The sequence below is a fragment of the Diadema antillarum genome, unplaced genomic scaffold (assembly GCF_040938485.1).
Source record: "Diadema antillarum isolate AM-2024a unplaced genomic scaffold, OU_Dant_1.0 scf00000001, whole genome shotgun sequence".
Taxonomy (NCBI): domain Eukaryota; kingdom Metazoa; phylum Echinodermata; class Echinoidea; order Diadematoida; family Diadematidae; genus Diadema; species Diadema antillarum.
In genome coordinates, this window is record NW_027270890.1 from 4,515,937 (window position 1) to 4,535,701 (window position 19,765).

General features: G+C 37.3%; 1 protein-coding gene across 1 annotated transcript in view; it reads left to right on the plus strand.

The window, feature by feature from the left end:
* LOC139723920 (cilia- and flagella-associated protein 44-like) overlaps window positions 1-19,349 on the plus strand; it is a 32,500-nt gene extending 13,151 nt beyond the window's left edge. Inside the window, exons 18-35 of the mRNA XM_071635154.1 lie at window positions 266-481; window positions 953-1,083; window positions 1,649-1,839; window positions 2,645-2,805; window positions 3,519-3,707; window positions 3,946-4,130; window positions 6,927-7,068; window positions 7,422-7,696; window positions 8,202-8,316; window positions 8,935-9,121; window positions 9,952-10,067; window positions 10,618-10,794; window positions 11,391-11,587; window positions 12,226-12,451; window positions 13,535-13,669; window positions 16,970-16,984; window positions 18,326-18,394; window positions 19,141-19,349. Coding sequence (XP_071491255.1) covers window positions 266-481; window positions 953-1,083; window positions 1,649-1,839; window positions 2,645-2,805; window positions 3,519-3,707; window positions 3,946-4,130; window positions 6,927-7,068; window positions 7,422-7,696; window positions 8,202-8,316; window positions 8,935-9,121; window positions 9,952-10,067; window positions 10,618-10,794; window positions 11,391-11,587; window positions 12,226-12,451; window positions 13,535-13,669; window positions 16,970-16,984; window positions 18,326-18,394; window positions 19,141-19,290 — 2,877 coding nt within the window. The 3' untranslated portion in view covers window positions 19,291-19,349. The remainder of the gene's footprint in view (window positions 1-265; window positions 482-952; window positions 1,084-1,648; window positions 1,840-2,644; window positions 2,806-3,518; window positions 3,708-3,945; window positions 4,131-6,926; window positions 7,069-7,421; window positions 7,697-8,201; window positions 8,317-8,934; window positions 9,122-9,951; window positions 10,068-10,617; window positions 10,795-11,390; window positions 11,588-12,225; window positions 12,452-13,534; window positions 13,670-16,969; window positions 16,985-18,325; window positions 18,395-19,140) is intronic.
* Window positions 19,350-19,765: the final 416 nt, after the last annotated feature.

Consider the following 19,765-nt stretch of genomic DNA (forward strand, 5'->3'; position numbering starts at 1 on the left):
TATTTGCAACAATAGATGATTTGTCTGTTAGTTTCTGTGTTTTGTCTGATTGGTTTGTTTGTTTGTTGTTGGTTTTTATAATCTAAAGGGCCTACAATTACCCATAGAGACAAGATGAAAACAGATTAAGAAATTCAAGAATTTGTAGTATTTAGTCTATTGCAATGTAACTAAGTACATGATGATTATAATATTTGTCCCAAGTATTTCGAATTATTATTGTGTGGGGTATAAACAAACATTTGATGTCTCGTTGTTGTTGCAGAAAGAGGATGAAGAGAGAAAGGTGTCAGACATTGAGAATCAAGAGCATTACAGCATCGAGCTTGAGAAGCAGAAGGCAGAGCATGACAAAATGATGAAGATTGCTGATGAAAAGAAGATGGAGGCCCGCCGAACCATTGCAAAGCTTCGTCGTCAGTTCAAGAAACTCCTGGAACGCAACCAAGAGCTTCCCTCTCATCTTCAGCTGGAGCGTAAGGTGGGCAGACAAAAGTAGATTGATACCTTGATAGCCTACATTCAGACAGATTAAAAACGATATCTTGATGGCTTGATAGCCTGCACTAAGCTTCAGTCAGTATGCTACTCAATGTGGTCGGACATTATGAAAGCGGTGTGAATTATCATTATATGTGTTAATTTCTTTTTTTTCAGATGATTTAGTAATCGTTCCTATGCAAGAATAATTATACACTCATTTACATTCATATGTGCTGTTACAAGACAAGAGCGTCATGCAATATGTGGTGTTCCACAGTTTACATTTGAAGTAACAAGCTCATGAGGTACAGTGTAGTCATACTTGAAGAAATGTATCTCTCTACTGTAAACCTTGTCATAAATCTTATCTTACTTTTGTATTGTCTGATATAGTGTGCTATTAAAGTTAGGTGTGCGAAAATGAATTTCATCCAAAAGCATTTCTAATGTTTGCAATAATGACTTGCAGGAATTTGAAATGGATCCAGGAATCCGCCGAGAGTTAGAGAGACAGACTGCTGAGAAGATTGACATGGTGAGGAAGGAGTTAGCCTGGGAAGCTGACAAACACCGAGTTGGTTTGGAAAAACTCAAGAAGAGGTATGTTAGAATGGATGCTGTGTTTGGCAGTCTTGTCTTATTGTGGTCCATTGATGAATTGATATCAATGTCTTTCAAGTAGAGGTTTAAAAGTGATCTAAAAATTCTCTTTACAAACTACGATAGACAGTTTACTAGTTTTGTGTAGAAGGAATATGTCAGAGTGATTGTGTGGTCCTTTATCTTCATAAACTTTTTTTGTTGTTTTCTATAGCAAAGGATTCACATCTATTTCCAGTCAATATTTTTTTTCCTTGCTTGGTACAAGTAATCACCAGCTGTAAAGATGGCTCTCACTTTAATAAAGCTACTTGTGTACCAGATATGTGTAGGGTGTACCAGATATGCCATAATATCTCTTGTCAATCCCAACAAGTGTTCCTTTGTTAAGGTGCCATCAAACTGTTAGGACCATAAAACCCATTTGTGTGAACAGTATAAAAACTCAAACTCCATCAACTTCCTACAGTTAGATATATAGGAATATCATCCACTTTGTATTTGCACCGTTTTATTCAGGAATAAAGTATAAGTGTGATTCATAGTATGTTTCAATGTCTACTAGATTCAAGGATGAGTTAGAGTGTGAACGCATCTTGGTGGTGGCTGTGCGATCCTCCCATCAAGTTTCCACATACCGTACAGCAGAGCTGAGTAAAGACTTCCTACTGCAGAAGGAGGAATGGAGCCGTAAAGCCACCATGGTCTCAGAGAAGTCTCTATCTCGGGACCCAACAAGGGACCAGCTTATCAGTGGTAAGACCAGGTCTACTCTATTCCCCTTGACTGAACCCAATAAGACCCGGGGCCCATTTCATAAAACTTGTTATCAGTGACAACTGCCACATTTCTATGACAAATGTGCTCTCGGCCAATCGGATGCAAGGATTTCAGTAGCTTGTCACATCTATAACAACTTGTCACTGATGACAAGTTTTATGAAACGGGCCCCAGGCTACTCCATTCCCCCTGACTGAACCCAATAAGACCAGGTCTACTCCATTCCCCCTGACTGAACCCAATAAGACCAGGTCTAGTACTCCATTTCCCCTGTCTGAACCCAATAAGACCAGGTCTACTTCATACCCCCTGACTGAACCCAATAAGACCAGGTCTACTTTATTCCCCCTGACTGAATCAGTTAAGATGAGTTCTTCTACATTCCTCTTAACCAAGCAGGACAAACGAGGTAGATGTGCCATAACACTTTCAATCTTTGGGAATAATCCATTATTGATTGATACAGACATATGGCATGATGTCTTTCCTCTCAGTAGAAAGACTTTTAAGTCAGTTAATTGACAAGAGAGGACTCTGTGCTTCTAGGATGAAGGATGGAATCAAAAAGTCAGCAATATTGGTACATCCTAACCATTGTAAAGCTCTCCCTGACCTAAACACCAAGCTTTCAATAGGTTAAATGTACATGCTAAATATTTGCACTTTGATTGACTTTCATTCTTCCGCAATATCCTTGTCTTGTTAATGAATACATTTTATTTGACCAGTGTGTATAATGTCTGTATCCAATAACAAGCTGAAGCTATCTCTTTCCCTACAGGTCAGTCCAAACACTCCGACACTGAAGTAGACTCAGCAGCTGTTCCTGGAGCCCAGGCTAAAAAGACCACTGTACTGACAGGGAGGCTGGGGGAGAAGGTAGCCAAGGCTTTACAGAAGGCTGAGAAAGCCAAGCAGAAGAGACTGGCTAGACAGGCTCAGGTATGACTGATTGCAGTGTGCTAGCCTCTGTTTCAGGAGTAGTTAGGTGTGAATACATGCAGTGTGCTAGCCTCCATTTGAGGAGAAGGTTAGGTATGATGACATGCAGTGTCCTAGCCTCATGATTGCCGCTGGATATTCACTGAAAGGACATGGACAGACTTACCACGTAGCTCTATAGCATGAAATGCAGTTTATTGATGATACACCTATCAAGATGCTTATTACATAATTATGGTTTGCAAATTGGTTAGGGACAATAAGCATCAATATCTTGTATGCAAGTTTAATTAATATAATAGTTTGTCAACTCACATTTGCCAAGTACATTTGTCAAATTTCCTGTGAAAGAGCCACACTTCTAGTAAAATTATTAAATGATGAAGTGTACAGTGACTGAGATTGCAGTACAACAGTGTGAAATGTGTGCTTTGTTTTGAGTATTTATTAATGTTAATTTTCCTGGAAGATATTTGTTTTACATGATCTAATATGAAACCAAATTTGTATGTTAAGAAATGAATTACATTTCAATCCATCAAACTCCTGCAAAAGGTATGTGGCTAATTAAAGATTTTTTTTTTTTTTGGTGGGGGGGGGGGGGGGGGGGGGGGAGGGGGTCAGAAAATCTGCATCATTTAGTGTCATTAAATGTTGCATGGCTCTAAAGTGTCTTAACTTTGTTCTTGTGACCCTTCTTTCTGCACTCCCAGTGGACAGAACTGAACAAGAGCAAGCCTCCAGAGGATTACGAGGACCCAGCTGATGTACACGCCATCAAAGAAGCCCAAGACAACATGGGAGACTTCAAGCTGAAGACTGCCAAGGACTATGTGGTCCCTGAACATCTGAGGATGAATGCTTTGAAGAAAAGAAATCAGTTACTCACCCTGGAGGAACTGGTAAGATGTATCTTGGTTTAATTCTCAACAATTCATTTGTGATGATGCAGATAAGAAGTGGCATGCAGTTATTAAGCCTTTTGTCAGCTTAGTCAGGAGAAATTGATGGTAGATTTGCTTTATAGAGCATGATGACCACTTTGATATGGAGATTTTTTTTTTTGATAGTGCATGATCAGATTGATAAGAAGTAATTTCCTGTTTGTTCCATAAAAGTTTCCTATCTTGGTCATGTCAGATCCACACTCACAAGATGGACATCAACCGGCGAGTGATCCATCTTAGAGACAAGAAGGTTGGCATGATTCAGGAGATTAAAAGCATCCTGGAAGAACTTGTCAACATCCAAGAGAGTCTCCGTGACGACCAAATCAAGCAGCTACCAGAGTGCCCCATTCTTCACCCCTTTGAGACTCCTGAAAAGTAAGTTGTTTTTAGTTGTTATCGTTGTTTTCAGGAAAATGCCACTTAGAAGAATGTCAAGTTCAGAATAAAACACAAATACATGTACTTCTTTAACTACAACCCAAATGACATAGAAGATTTGAAACATGGTTGTGAAATGTAGTAAGGAAGTAACATGCTTTGATATAAAGTTTGGGCTCCTTCTGTGTCATATGAAGTGAGCAGATCTCAAGCAACTTTGAATATTTAGAATGTAAGATATAATCCTGCTTGTCGTTCAGGATCACCAAAAAATGGTATGAGGGCAAATGCTGTCATACAGTGACATGAAGTCATTGTTTTGTACTTCAAACCTGCATTTATGATTGGTAACAATATGTTTTATATTTGAAAACATGATTTTACTCTCCACAACATTTTTTATTTTTTCTGATTTGCCAAGCTCTTGATTTCAAGGTATCTGTGTTATCCTCTGTAAAGACTTGTCCCACTTACCTCCTTTAATTTATATCAAATTTGACAAGTCTGATAAAGTTGGAACAGAATCTTTGCTCCCATCGCAATGATATGGCTTCTCTGTTTTTTGTTTTTTTAATAACAGTGGATATTAAAAAATTGTGTACTTTGATAAATGTATGTAATTCATAATTCACTGTTAGTAGCTTCTAATATGTTTTGTCACATACGTCAACATTTTAAAGCTACTTTTGACATTCCTAAGATGAATTACTTGATCTCATCAAAGTGACAACATGTTTTATGAAGTACATCTTGTAAATCAATGGATCATCAGTACAATCTTATTACAGTGTTCACTGTTCGTTTATGAGGAAAACAAATACACTGTACATTATTCGATAAAGGTCATATCAAAATGTCTTCGACACTGTTAGTATCTTTCTCTTCTTTCATTATCATACAGCATTTATGAGACTAGTGTATCTTCATTAGTTTAGAAATTGTTAAAATACACATTTTGTACTAGCCTGTGTTTATTTCAACTTAGTTCATAACTGAGTAGGAGGAAAGTTTCCCCTTTGTCTATAACATTTAACTTCTAATTTTTCCATCCCGCAACTGAAGGAGACTATGCTGCGAAAGAGAGCTCCTTCTCAGATATAACCAAAAGACAAAAATAAAACCAATCTTGCTGAAGTACCAAGTTTCACCATGGTATATTTAGTGTTATGTAATCGTATAAATATATATCACTATCACATAGTATGTGATCACGCAGCACACATTCACTTAATGTTCTATATAAACTGTGACACATATCATGCACTTTGTTGACACCCAATGAACTTGATAGTATATCAAGGCACATTGTTGTCTATCCATAGTCTTTAGAGCTCAGTATAGCTTTGAGAAATTAGGTGGATGGGAATATATTTTTGCTCTTCTTAGTTGCAATAAAAGAAGATTTTGTATAATGTGCTTGTAAGGAATACATTTTGTATTACTCAGTGAATGTTACAGTTTTTAAGACAAAAGTTAGTTTTACAATGATCATGTTGTAAATTTCTTATGCTTATTGTCTTTAGCAGAAATTTGTCATGATGCAGAGAAGGTACTCAAACCAGAATACATGTCAATTTGTAAAGCAAAGCAAAGCAAAACAATAAAGATCATAGCACTCTGTTTCTTTCAAAATAAATATTCATGATCAAAACTCTGCAGGGGACTATAGAGACTTTCAACTCAAGTCATTGTTTTAGAGAAAAGCGTCGTATTCATTCATTGCATTATCTACCAGTAGATAACAGCGAAAAATTGACCACCATCTTTTCACAGAAGAAATGTGCACTGTCCTATTCACCACCTGCTGTATGCTCAAATGGACTGTTGTGTCAACAGAAATGTATTATATCAAGCCTTTGTTTTGAACTTTTGTATGATGCACAATATTTGTGTCATTGTTGTATGCTAGACAATAAAAGCAAAAATGTAATTTTCTTGTCATCACCGTGCTATGGAACAGTGATACAGTGTATCACATATAAATTACCACCTGCAATGTGAATATGTATGAATGGATCACTCTAGCTCTAGAAGAAAGTGTGTATACACAGTATGTCTTACACATGATTTATATGTACAGCCAAAGCTGCCTTTGGAGGCCACCTGTCTATAACATGCACTCTTATCATATCCCTTGGGTGGCTACTATAGACAGGTTTGACTGTATAACTTTTGATAGTATTAATGACATCAGGTTCTCATAATATCTACATGTACAATGAAGATATTTAGTAGTTTGCTAATATCAATTTTCTCATAAATATCATATTTCTATTTGTGTTTTCTGTAGGCATCATGTGTTGTCTTGAAACAACCAAACAAGCAAGTGAAGAAGACCAAAAAACAAACAAACAAAAAAACATGCTTGCATACATAATGCTATGTACAATGTAGATGTATTAAATGTTTGGATAGTTAGGCATTAGAATAAACACCAGAATGCTAATCACTGACTGGAGAAGAAAAAAAGATCAACTAGCTTCTTTATAACAAATTGTAAAAATTGCCACTGAGAAGGAATTGTAAAATTTTTCTACACAAAAAATATACCCTGACATGAAATTATTATCTCAAAGATTCATTATTCATTATTCCAAGGTGCATGAAGTATAACGAATGTGCATTGAGACAATTTTAGTTTTGACAGTGATAGCCATGTTTAGTGTGAAAACACCAATGTTTTATTGTTGTTGTTTTTTTCCATACAATAGCATGCTCAAAGTACAACTGATTAATAAGGCGATATTTGATTGAAGTCATCTTTAATACCATGCCCAATTTATCCCTGCGCAGGAAATACGAGTACACCAGGGAATCTCTGACTAAGTTCCGAGAGGAGATGAAGGCTAAGGAGCTGGCCAAGATCACTGGAGGAGGAGGCGGTGGCTTCGGTGGTGGATTTGGAGGTCTGGGAGGGGGTACCGCTGCTGCCCAGGTAAGAATGAGATTATTTCTACAACAAGCAATCTAATGATAATGGATGATAGAGAGTCAGGTGAAAAGCCAGAGAAATCATATCGAGAAATTATCGTTTAAACACCATGTTATATCACCTTACAAATGTTATGTCATCACCTGACTAGTGTCCTACTTAAAGATCACTCTGGTTTCTTGTCATTGTGTCATTAAGGTGCCATAACTTTCCATTTCTCATTCATTGCAAAAAAAGGACCAAACATGTCATTTTTATCAGTTTGATCCCATATTGGTCACTTTGTGGTACACTTAGGATCCCATTCTTACCATGAAAAACGTCTATGCCTTATTTTTTTTTCTCCCAATGTACAGAAAACTGAAGGCAAAAATGCTAGTCCAGCACCACGCAAGTCAGCCATGTCATACCGCAGCGGTACCAACCTGGTGACACCCATCCCATCAGACCCCACCCTGCTGTCTCCCTTAGAGCAGCAGCTACAGACAGTCAGGGAGATTGATCTTCTCTTTCGTCAGGATCAGCTCTTGGCCCGCGTTGAGGAACTCATCGTCGACTTCGATGCTGAGCTCAGGCTGCTGCGTCACGAGAAGCTCAACCAAGATGTAGACCTCAAGAATGCTGACTTACGGTAGGTCCTGGGGGGAGAGGAGGGCGCTTGTCATACACGTAGGAAGAGATGACAACAGTGTTTGGGTATTGTGGGTAGTTGACACAAGAACAATGACTGAAGGAAGTTCCTATCACACAAACCAAACAAACTTTAATTATATGAGAATAACCTGACCCACATGAATATATACTTTAAGCCTTCCCCCAAAGGGTGCAGGAGGTTTGATGTTCTCCAGTTGTCCATGTGTTTGTCTGTATATCTGTTTGCCTTTTGTCCCAGGGAATCTTGTTATCGTGAATTTATCAAAATTATGTCAGCTAGTGAATTCCTGTGATACCTTGCCCAACTATGCTGAATGAGGTGTAGATACACTGCAGAGATTTTTTTTTTTTTTTTTTTTTTGGGGGGGGGGGCAAAATCTCTCATGAAAGGTCAAAGGTCATGGAACAGTTGCTTAGAATTTATTTTTCAGTTGTAACTTCATCTAGAAATGTTCAGTAAAGATTTGTCTTTCTACCCTCAGTCGTGTGACGTTGTTTGAAGAGCTCCAGCTTCTGAAGGAGTTTGAGAAGAGAGAGAATGTCTTAGCAGCCAAGGTAGATGTCAAGATCAAAGAGAGATTGGACATGCAGGCCAAGGTGAGTCACATCAACTTATTCTTCATCATACTTCTCAAGGCTTTTTTGGCCCCCCAAAAAATTAAAATCTAAAACAACAACAAAAAATGACCCCCAAATCATGATGATAATCCACTGATCTCTTATTAGACCTGAATTAAAAACATGACATCATTACTATTTCCTATTTGAGTATATTATTTGCCAATTAGCATTTCCACTTTCTTAGTGTTTACTTGTTTGAATTCATCAATGAATTCATAAGATGGAATGTCTCCTTTAACTAGAAAGGATCATGGATGTGTAATCCTTTCCAGTCTCCAACCTTTCTGTTGAAATGTTGTCATATGTAGTTTAATAGATTGTAATGCACACAAGAGAACACCAATCACAATTTGTGTTCTGGTGTTTTTAATGACGTTTGTAATAAAATCTGAACACAGCATATCAAAGTTGAATTGAAATGGTGTATAATGACTTTTGTAAATTGCGTTTTCTTTTTCTGTAGTCTAAACACATCTTATGTAAAGTCTCCATGAAAGACAGGCAATCTAATCATGAAGTGAAATATTGAATTCCCTTCTTGACAAGACCTCCATCTGAATACTATCTCCATGTATCAATTTTTCTTTCTCACAGGTCGGTGACTGCCAGGTCAAGCTGGACAATAAAAGGAAAGACATCGAGCGGCTGAATGAGAAGGAGAAGGCTCTCTATGCTACCTTTCAGTCTTCACTCGGTGAAAACAACAAGTTTGCAGAATTCTTGACCAAAGTCTTCAAGAAGAAGATCAAGCGTGCCAAGAAAAAGGCTAAGACTGAAGGAGGTAAGACCTTAAACCAAACTGCCTCCAGAAATGTTTGGGTCTAGGTTGCTCAGACTGCACAACTTATCATTAGCATTGAATGACATGTTCAATAGGATAGGACGTTAAATGGAGGTCTTGTGCGTGAGGGCATCATGATTCATGCACATAAAAGATCCCACTTCGTTCATTCATCCCCATTTATGGTTTTGTAAAGAGCACAGTGCTAACCCGGTGAAGTTGTCCTTCCACATGACTGCACCAAATACAGGGCTAACGGTGCTGACCCCTCATGGTTTGCTCTAGGTGACTAGCGATAGTGTCAAGTGTCATGCAAAAAAGAAGAGGGCGCTTTCAATATATCGTACAAAGATCCTTCCTTCACTTTTACTGACATATTTGATCTCTTGTTGTCATTAAGTAATACCTTTGTAGTATAGAATTTTATTTGAATGTGGTAATTTCTTTCCAGTCATGTCCCGTCATTTGGATAACCCAACAAATAGTTTGGATCATCAGTCCTGTAGCATTTCATTTAGTTATTAGATTTCTTGTACGTGTATGGACAATGAGTATGCTATTCCTGGTGATCTCCTTGATGTTAACCTGCTGAAGATTAATCCTGAGTATACTTGGGCAAGTGTCTATGGGAAATGCATGCTAAAGCAAAATCAGGCCATTCTCAACAGATTAAGGTACACTATTTCCTCTCCTATCAAATAAAGTCATAATGCATTTGCACAATTAGAATATTGTTTTTGTCGGTACGACCTAGGTTATACTGGTGAATATATTTCTGTGTTTCAACCCTTTTATGCAACTAATCTCATGTTTGTTGCTATGGTGAATAGAGTCAGATGAGGAAAGTGATGAGAGCTCCGATGATGAGTCAGACTGGTCCAGTGATGATGATGAATCTGGTGAGGAGCAGCTGGATGACTCCGTCTGTCCTCCAGGATGTGATCAGGTGAGAAAAAAGGGGAAGAATGTTGAGACTATTATCTTAGAATCTTACGGAAGGGGAGAAGTTTGAAAGTCTACTGTCATTTTGAGGAGTTGAAACATTATTGTGACATCGTTTGTAGTGAATAAGTTTGTAGTATTATGCTTAAGCTGTGAACACATAATATCAGCAGCATGGGTATAGAGTTGTAGCAGAAAGCATCCTGAAATCATAACAGGGTTGTGTTATTTTGCCATTTTTCAACTTTTTATCTTGAAGTACAGAAAATACACTATGATGATACCAGTATCATTAATTTCAGATATATTTATTTCAGTCAAGTGAAAATAATTCAGGCATTGTTATAGTACAGCTGTTGGATTCCATGCAGCCTTTTCAATGATAATTGTCAAGGTATAAGTTTATTGATATAAATTTTTCAGTCTCTACCATATATTAAATGACCTAAAGATCCATTACAGGACATCCTGTAAGAAGCTAAGATAAAAATGTATCCATGACCCAACAATTTCCATCATATAATCCATGGACATCACACTTTGATCTGCTCCAGGCACTGTTTGACAACACGTGTGCACTTCGTGAGAAACGTCTAGACATTGAGGAGCTGATGGCTGAGGAGAAGAAGACGGCAGAAGCCTTGAAGAAAGAGACTGATGCTCTCATCAAGAAGCAGAAAATTATTGAGAGCAGCTTGAAGACAGCTGAGGCAGATCTGGAACAATTTCAGGTAAGAAGATAAAAGAAAAAAAATGTTTTGACTCATGGGTAGTAATGTGCATGTCGTGATAGTAAATGGGAGATGTTGTAGCATCCATGCATGATATACAGTTAGTGTGACAGAAATTTTGTACATGTATACTGGAGACCAATAGAGACGCATGTGGTATGATCTCAAGTGATGCATTTTCATGGTACACAAGTGGAACATTTCATTCAACTACGTGTATGTTTTCAAGGGGGCCCTGAACTTTGCCTGTAAATTATCTTGTGGATAAGTCTTATTTTTACCTATTTGATACCTCAAACATATATTGTTTTGAATTTATGACTGTTTAGTAGAGTGCTAATCCTCAAGAATTCCCACACCTTACAGTATGTATAATGAGCTACATATGTTAACCAGGAATAGTACTTCATGAAACTGGCATCTGCAGCTCTACAACGATGTAGCCTGGAAGATGACAGTAAAAACAATGTGAAGAGTCTTTGTGATTACCTCATTTCAAGAGGATGATGTAAAATGATATACATGGCCCCTGAAGTAATCTTTTTATTATGTAATCCTATGTACAAATGGTCACACTGCTATGTTTCCTTCTCTAGCTTGAGAAGCAGCAAAAGCTGAATGAGCTTGACGTGGTGGTGACGCTAAGGTTACATCAAGTAGAACACGTCATCAATGGATCAGTGCCTCAAGACGTCACCCAATGCCTGGTTTTTACCAACTCTGCCATCAGCCGTCTCCAGCGACGTATCCGAGAGCTGAAAGAGGAGAAGAGTGCCCAGAGGAGGCACTACAAGTCAGTTATCCTTCCTTCCTTTCAAACTTTTTTGGCATGGACATTGTATGACTGCAACTTTCACATAGACAAGCAGTCTTTTTGCATGCTCCTTGATTGAAGGAAAATAATTACCCTTGCCGCTCTTGGTTTGTCATGGTTTAAATGCTCTACACAATTGTTCATATTTAGTAGATTTTTGTACTGATAATAATTAGAATGTGCACTTGTATGGCACGTAATAATCTAGGAGACTCCTTTCCTATATTTCAGAAAGAAGAAAGGAAAAGTTTGTGAAGATGTTATAAATCGCTTAGGGTTCATCTCGGCCCAAAATTTGGCAACCCATTCCACAAAGCTGGTGCTGTGACAGCAAAGAACGATCTCTATATGCTGAAGCTCAAAACATTTATGATCCTGTGAGACCTTTAGTGTTATTATGCAGCTGAACATTATATCTTCTATGCACAACAAATGATGGAATGGCCATATTTAGATCCATTGAATAAATTCTTAACAAAATAAACAGCAAGGGGATAGCAGGCCAAAAAAAAACCTGATGGAAGAAAACAAAAAGTAGTTATAGACTGATGAAGAAAAAGTCTTGTGAAAAGGAAAATTTTAATGTAAGTGAACTGATTATGTCTCCTGGTTTATAGGGAACATCGTCAGCAGCACGTACAGCTGATCAAGGACCGCAAACTGATGGAAGCCCGCATCGATGAACTCCATGAGAAATGTAACGAAATGATGCGACTGAAGTTTGGCCGCATTGTAGACCTGGACAAGCTGGAGATGGTTGGTGTCAATCGTAATGTGGAAGAGCTGAAGGAAAAGATCAGAATCAATGAGGGAACAAACGCCCAGGAGATCCAGAAGTGGGAGGTGAGTCTACTTTACTCCATGTAACGGAGAAACAAATTGTCACCTGTAATATGTGACTTACTATTTGGTGATAGAGCCAGACAAGTTAAGCAGAGGGTCCCTGTGTCTATGACAACCCTGCCTCTAGAGGATCAAATCTGTGCTGTCCTGCAATTTGTTGAACCCTAACTAGGCCGGGGGGGGACCTCTGAGGGCCCCCCCCCCCCCAGACATTCTGCGCGATGTATCGCTAACGCGAAAAACTATTGCCGCGATGTTTCATGACTTTTTTCTTTTGAGTCTCCCGCATCTTTTGACATCAAATTTGCGATGCTCGGGCGCCAGTTCCGAAGTTGTGCATAAATATGTACAAATGTACATACATGTCAGACCAAAAATTGCTCAAAAACGTGAATTTGTGTACAATTTTAATGCAAACTGTGCTTACAGGCAAATTTCATAAAAGCATGATTATTTGGGGGTTTTATTGATTAAAATCAATTAATAGCATATTTTCTTGTTCGGAACAATGTTGCGGACAAGTTTCATCAGAAAAACAATGAAAAACATTAAGTCAAAAAAACAAAGAAATACATAAGAAATTTAAAAAATAATAAAATACTTCAGAAATTTTTTCTGATGCCGCAACTTTTTTCTCTTATATTTGCTCAGGACACTAAAAAGAATATTTACACAAAAAAATGTGCCCATTTTAAGCTTTATTTATTGATTTATACCAAATTGTCTGATTTCATGCATCATTATGCATAAATTAGCATAAATGATAAATTTTTTTAAATTTTACTTCGTGGTACCGTAGTTTACATCATAGGCAATGTGTGTGCCAATTTTCGTCTCGATCACGCGGTCAACGGCCGAGATCTGGAGGCCTGGTAGGCTCTATGATTTACCTAAATAGCCCGGCCTAGTTAGGGTTAAGATTGTTTCTTTATTTTAGCTGCCGTCATGTGACATTTTGAAAACTAAATGTCTCTAGATAGCATGAACTGAAAGGGACAGGGTTGATGTCCTCTATACCAGCTTATAGAGCCTTTTTCAATGACACCAATGCCTTTCTTTATTTGTCTTGCCTTGTGACTTCAGAGGAAGATCCTAGCTAAGAAGAAGCGTATCACAGAGCTAACTCAAGACAACACTGCCAGGTTACAGCAGCTAACCCTACTGGTAGGAGAGAACAAGGAACTGGAGAAGGCATTGGATGCACGTCAGACAAGTCTGGTAAGAGGATATATCTAACATTATATCATATTTTACACCTTTGAAATATAGCAAGGCATGATTTGAAGCTAATATTTCACTAGTCCTGCATCATGTATATCAAAAATTCACTATCCAGTGCTAATTAGGTCATGTATTAATGTTCTGCTAATGTGTGCACACATCAAATCTCATTATCATGATAGATCTCTAATACAGCTTGCACTGAGTAGAAGCTAACTTGTTTAAATCACATCTCCATGAGAAATATGCTATAAACCATATTGTAAAGTCCAGCTTCACAGAGCTTGTATTAAAGGGACTGTACAGTACTGGTTGAGGTAGGGATTCATGTTTTGAACATTTCTAAGTGAGATAATGAAAAGCCTTTTATGAAATATGAAAGAGCATGTGATTTTAAGAAGGATTCAACGTTTATTTGATGAAAATTGGTTTTCAAATGGCTGAGATATCCAAAAAAGTGCTAATAATAAAAGGCGACATGCCCCAACTTTATTAGTATCTCTTTGTTTCACCTTGTTTTTAGATATCTCAGCCATTTCAAAACCGATTTTCATCGAATAAACTTTTGATACCCCGTAGAACTGCATGCTCTTTGACATCTCATAGAGTGGTTTCTGAATATCTCGCAAAACGTTAAAAGCCAAATCTTCACCTCGACCAGAACTGTACACACCCTTTAACTCTCAGTATACTACTTGTACTTACACTGACTCAAAGAGTTCTTGTCTCAATATTGTTGTTGTAAGTTTGTATGCTATTTGTCATATTACTGTAAAAGTGGAAATTTTTTTGGTGTGGAAAATTTTCGCGCATTTCCCACAACCAGAAGCTAGCGCGAAAATAAAAGCATGCAAATATATGTGCATGCCATATGTTCCAGTAGAAACTGTCCTGATTCCCAGAATTAAAAACAGGCAAAATTCATCATTCCGGCCAAGCGAAAAATTACTTGTGCTAAAATATCCACTTTCGCAGTATCACATTCCATTTCATCCATTTCACATAATTATATGTATAATATACATGTATGTCATCAAATATTCACATATTTGTATGTTTGGAGCCAAGAATGCATGCTTTTCAATACTGTAAATTGTGCTTTGTGTACATATCCTAACACAACTTGCTAGAAAGTGTTGTGCGTGAGCAAAATTCTCTTATTCAGCAGTATCACTTGTGTGGATGGCTGCTGGTCCAAACATGGCCAGATGTCTGACCACACTGCATCAGGAGATAGTGTGTGTTTGTTTGTGTGTATGTGTGTGTGTGTTTGCACATTTGTAGTCAGAAATTAAAGCAATTAAAGTGATGAAGTTACCTGTTTTTTATCTGTCTTTATCATATGAAAAGAATAAATATGACTTACCACCACCCCAAGCACAGGTGAGACCAAAGTTAAATCACAGTTGATAGAAAGAAGGCAGTACTTCTCATTCCTCTGTCTTCTTTCTTAGAGTTTTGTTGCTTCTTTTATTTTTTTTTTTATTTGCCAATATTCTTCAATCGCAGCCAAGACTACTGTCATGCACCGCTGCATGCTAAGCTTGAATCAGTTGCGTTGTTTTATCGTTGCATTGTTTTTATTTCAGAAGATTTTAGCATATCATTTTTGCATGCTAGTTTTGTTATGCAAGGTGTTCTCACGGCTTTCGATATCCCTGTTATTTGTAGAGAGATGAAGATCTATGCACAGTGTAGATGTGTGAAATGTACAGCTGCTTGAATTTAGTTTTATTAGTGTTGAGAAAGGATGCCAGTGAGAATAGCTTGTCATTGAATGCAATACTGTATTCACTCTTCACATGGCTTCTAGCCATATGATATAACAACTGCAAACATATGTGAGATGACACATTATAGCTGGGCAGCTCACATATAATGACTTGCTTAGTATGTCATTTGTTTGTTTTTTCAAACAAGGAACCTGGGTATAATTAAGTCAGGACTAAGGAAGCTTGATGTTTATCAATAAAAATTTAGTAAATTTCTGGTGTTAGATTTGACTGCACACAGATCGATGTACACGTATTGACCCTTTTATTTGATGATGCACTTGATGCCCTATTGTGTTTAGACATTCTATAGAACGTGACTGAGCAACTCCTATGTACATCATGCTTCCCCCACTTGTTATCTTGTGCAATTTATTGCAAATGCATTCTTGTGCTTTCACGTTCTTTTTTTTATTGAATTATGCCTTGTTCAGATTCTTATTCTTCTTTAGAGAAATCAATAGTTTTGTTTTCTTTTTCTTTTTTGAAATTATAAATGATTTGTTGGTTGTACAGTGTAGCAAGCCACCTTTTTCCTTGCTTATACACCTTTGTATGTACAACATAAGATGAACAGCATAAATTTTGCTTGTAAGATTTCAATCAAATTGATATTAGTGTGTCTCAATTCAAATTGGATTGATTCATGGCAAATGAAGGAAAGGTCATGATACTTTTTTCTATTTCAGCATGTAGCCAGTTATATACTTGTAGCTTTTTCTTCTCAGCGCTGTTCGAGGAAACTTTAAACTAAGTAGATTTGGCCTCGTTTTTGTGAAATGTTCAAACCATTTGGTATTGTGCCAGCTCATTACGTAGAACTTGAAACAGTTTACCTTGCATTTTTGATAAAGAAAAATAGCTACCTTTGTTTTTGAAACTAAGATGTAAGCTTTTGCATGATGACATTGGACCTGATATGAGTTTGAAATCTAGGAAACCCACGTACTGACCTTAGACAGGCATGCTTTAATTGTGAAGCAGTTTATAATGTGTCATGTATTTTAATCAAAGCATCATTGAGGGTGTTCTATCAATGGAGGAAAGATTTAACAGATTAATTCAAATCACATTCTTATTTACTTAGCCAATCATACTTCTGTGCTATGTGGACAAAGTTTCCTAACTCTGATTTGAAAACAATTTGAAAATGAACCATGGTGTATACAGCTGATTGCCATTTTCATTCAGTGTGATATTGAAACCTAGATTGCACAAGGCATACTGTACATACTGTATGTTTCTGTGGAAGTGTGTTAATGATTTTCTGGTTTTTTATGCAAAGGCCTAAAATGTAGGGTTTTAACATAAGATTTTTTTTTTCTGCAAAAGACTAAAATAATAGGAAGATGGAAAGTTTGGAAGTTTGTCTTAGTTTATGATGTATGTTTCAGTGTGTGTGTGTGTGTGTGTGTGTGTATGAGTCTGTGTGCACTATGTAGATACTGGCTGCACAGATCCAGTAGAGTAGTGCCTCACTGATATCATGTCTTTTCATCAATTTTCTGACTCAATGCTATTTCAGACAGGAAAAAAGAGGGTAAATACACACTCTAACACACTAACACTTTCATTCTTCTAACTGCAATCTTTGTTCATCTCTTTCATGAGTTATTTTTCTATGATCTGGGAATGATGGGTTTCTTCACATGTGCTTGCAAGATTTTTTGTTTTTCACTGAAAACTGTGATTTGCTTTCCCTAAAGTCTAATGTGTAATGTTATGTTTATGAAATGTTGATTTTTTTTCTTCCATTGTTATCAAATTATGTTTCTTTCTTTGTTTATTTTTAAGGATTTGTAACATCTACCATTGAAATTGTTCAACTTTATTTCAACTCCTTTGTCTTTACTTTTCACTCACTTTGGTTCTGATGGTGCTTTGGGTATCAATTTACATACCTTTCTCTCAGTACTCCCTGTTTTCTGATTGGTTTCAATGGGATCCACTGTCTGTTCAGTTTTTATGTATGTTTAATTGCAAAGAGTTGCTGCAGTACTTAACATCAAACATGGCAGGTTGATTTAAACAGTGTGAATATGAAGTGTTCAGACCATGATTACAGGAGGTCAAGCTGATGGTAAGAATGACGAAACTTTCTTTCCAAGAGACACAAACCCATTCCTTGACTTTAATAAAAGAAGGGTGAACACTTCTTCTTGTGCGATTGCTGTTCTTTGTTGGGTGAAACAGGATGTACTTGAGGTGATTCTGTAGACATGAGAGTTACTCTAATCTTGCTGAAGTACGACATTTTTCTTGTGAGTTAAATCCTCATCAGGAAGTTGTACGTTACTCTCACAGTGTAGAAAGCTCCAATGATAACATCCATGACAGAAATCCCTGCCTGCTATTTTTGTCACTGCATGTAGTGATTGATGATGCAGCACATTTCTCCCTGAAAAACTCTCATCTTGAGATTTAAGCAAAACTTGTAAATATGGATTACAGATTGTCTGACTCTTCCTTTATTGCTCATTCACATTCATGATACTGTGCCATTAGTGCCTCAAATACAGCCTCCTTTCTGTGAATTTAGTTGAACTATTCTTAGCACAGTGAGTTTTTTCCCCCAATCTTCTGTTGGTGTTTTTAATGAGTGTTTTCTGGAGCAGGGTACAGTATGGGTGTCGTTTGTATGTCCTTGGAAAAAAAGGAAAAAGGTTTAGAAAGCTTCCCCTATAAACCCCATAGCTCATTAAAATCAATGCAAGATATTTAACAGGTGGTTCCCCAGTGATGCCTGATTAAACCAAAGATTTACAAACTTCTCTAATTTCATATTACACTGTGCCTACCACTGTGCAGGCAAATAGCTTCCCTTATTTCCAACATGTACTAAATTCTTACCAGTCGTATGATCCATTTTACATCTCTTTAGGGAGGAGAATTCCAAGGCAGCAGAAAGGCTGATGTGGTGGAGAAAAAGCGTCTCATTCAACTGGTTCAGGTAAGCTTGTCTTATTTAATCTCTCCAATACAACACTCCACAATAAGAGTTTGCCAATCAGTGTGACATTGTACATTCTTAGATTTAATGAAATGAATAGTTTAAAGCAAGAAATATTTGCGGCATGAAAATTTTGCGAATTGCCACTGGCATCTAATTTTACTCAATTCTTTACAAGTCCATTATCAAGAGGCATTGGAAATAGTGAAGGATATTAGCCTAAATTGCAGTGAAAGTAGAGAGTAGCTTTTAGAGGGATCGTATAGTTTTGGTTGGGACCCAATTTCAGATTTTGTAACATTTTTTGGTGAGATAACGAGAAATCTCTTATGATATGCAAAAGAGCATGCAATTCCAAGAGGAATCCAAAGTTTACGTTTATTTGATGAAAATTGGTGTTGAAATGGCTGAGATATATCCAAAACAGTGCAATCCTAGTAAAAGGTGGGATCCACCTTTTTATTATGATCGCTTTGTTTTACTTTGCTTTTGGATGTCCCAGCCATTCTGAATCGATTTTCATCAAATAAACTTTAAATTGCTCTTATAATGGTATGTTATGTATTATTCAAGTTGCTTGGTATCTCGCAAAAAGTTGAAGCCCAATCCTCATCTCCACCCAAAACTATACTATCCCTTTAGGATATCTTAAACAAAAGTTAGCACAGACTCTCTGTAAATAGCTCATGTTGCACAGAATGCCATTGCTCTTGATTTGACACCATGATATCCTTTCTTTGTTTCAGCTGCAAGCACAAGAGATAGAGGCCTTGAAGGAAGAGATAGGTCTGCTGTCTAGGAAGGGAGGTCACATCTTACCCCCTACCCAACCTCCAGCTCCACAAACACCACATGGTGTCAGATCAACCATGAATGGTCACAACCCACCCATGTAGCTGGTGTCTTCACTATAAACCTCACTGCAAGAGATGGCCTTCATTGGTGTAACTGATAGACAGGAAGTATCCCAGGTTCTACTACGGTTCTAAACTCATGAAAGCACAGAAACATACATATATGTACTGGTAGACAAGATACATTTGTACGTCTCTTCTGTACTGATGTAATCTGCTCTCCAGGTTTTCTTATGGTTTGTTCTCATTATAAGGCTTGTATCTTTGAAACTTAAACAATGTTCACACAACCAATGACAGACCTAGGCTTACTTCCTCTCTATGTACAAAATGTATGTACTGAAATGGGAGAAATAATATATACACTATATTTGTATTCATGAGCCATATGGTATATCCAGTGAGAAACACCCAAAAGGAATCTGTATTGCCATGTAAATTCAAGTGGCTAGACTCAGATTTCTTTTGATTTTCTCTTTGCAGTTGTTTCATATTGTCACTTCTTCAAATCACAGTG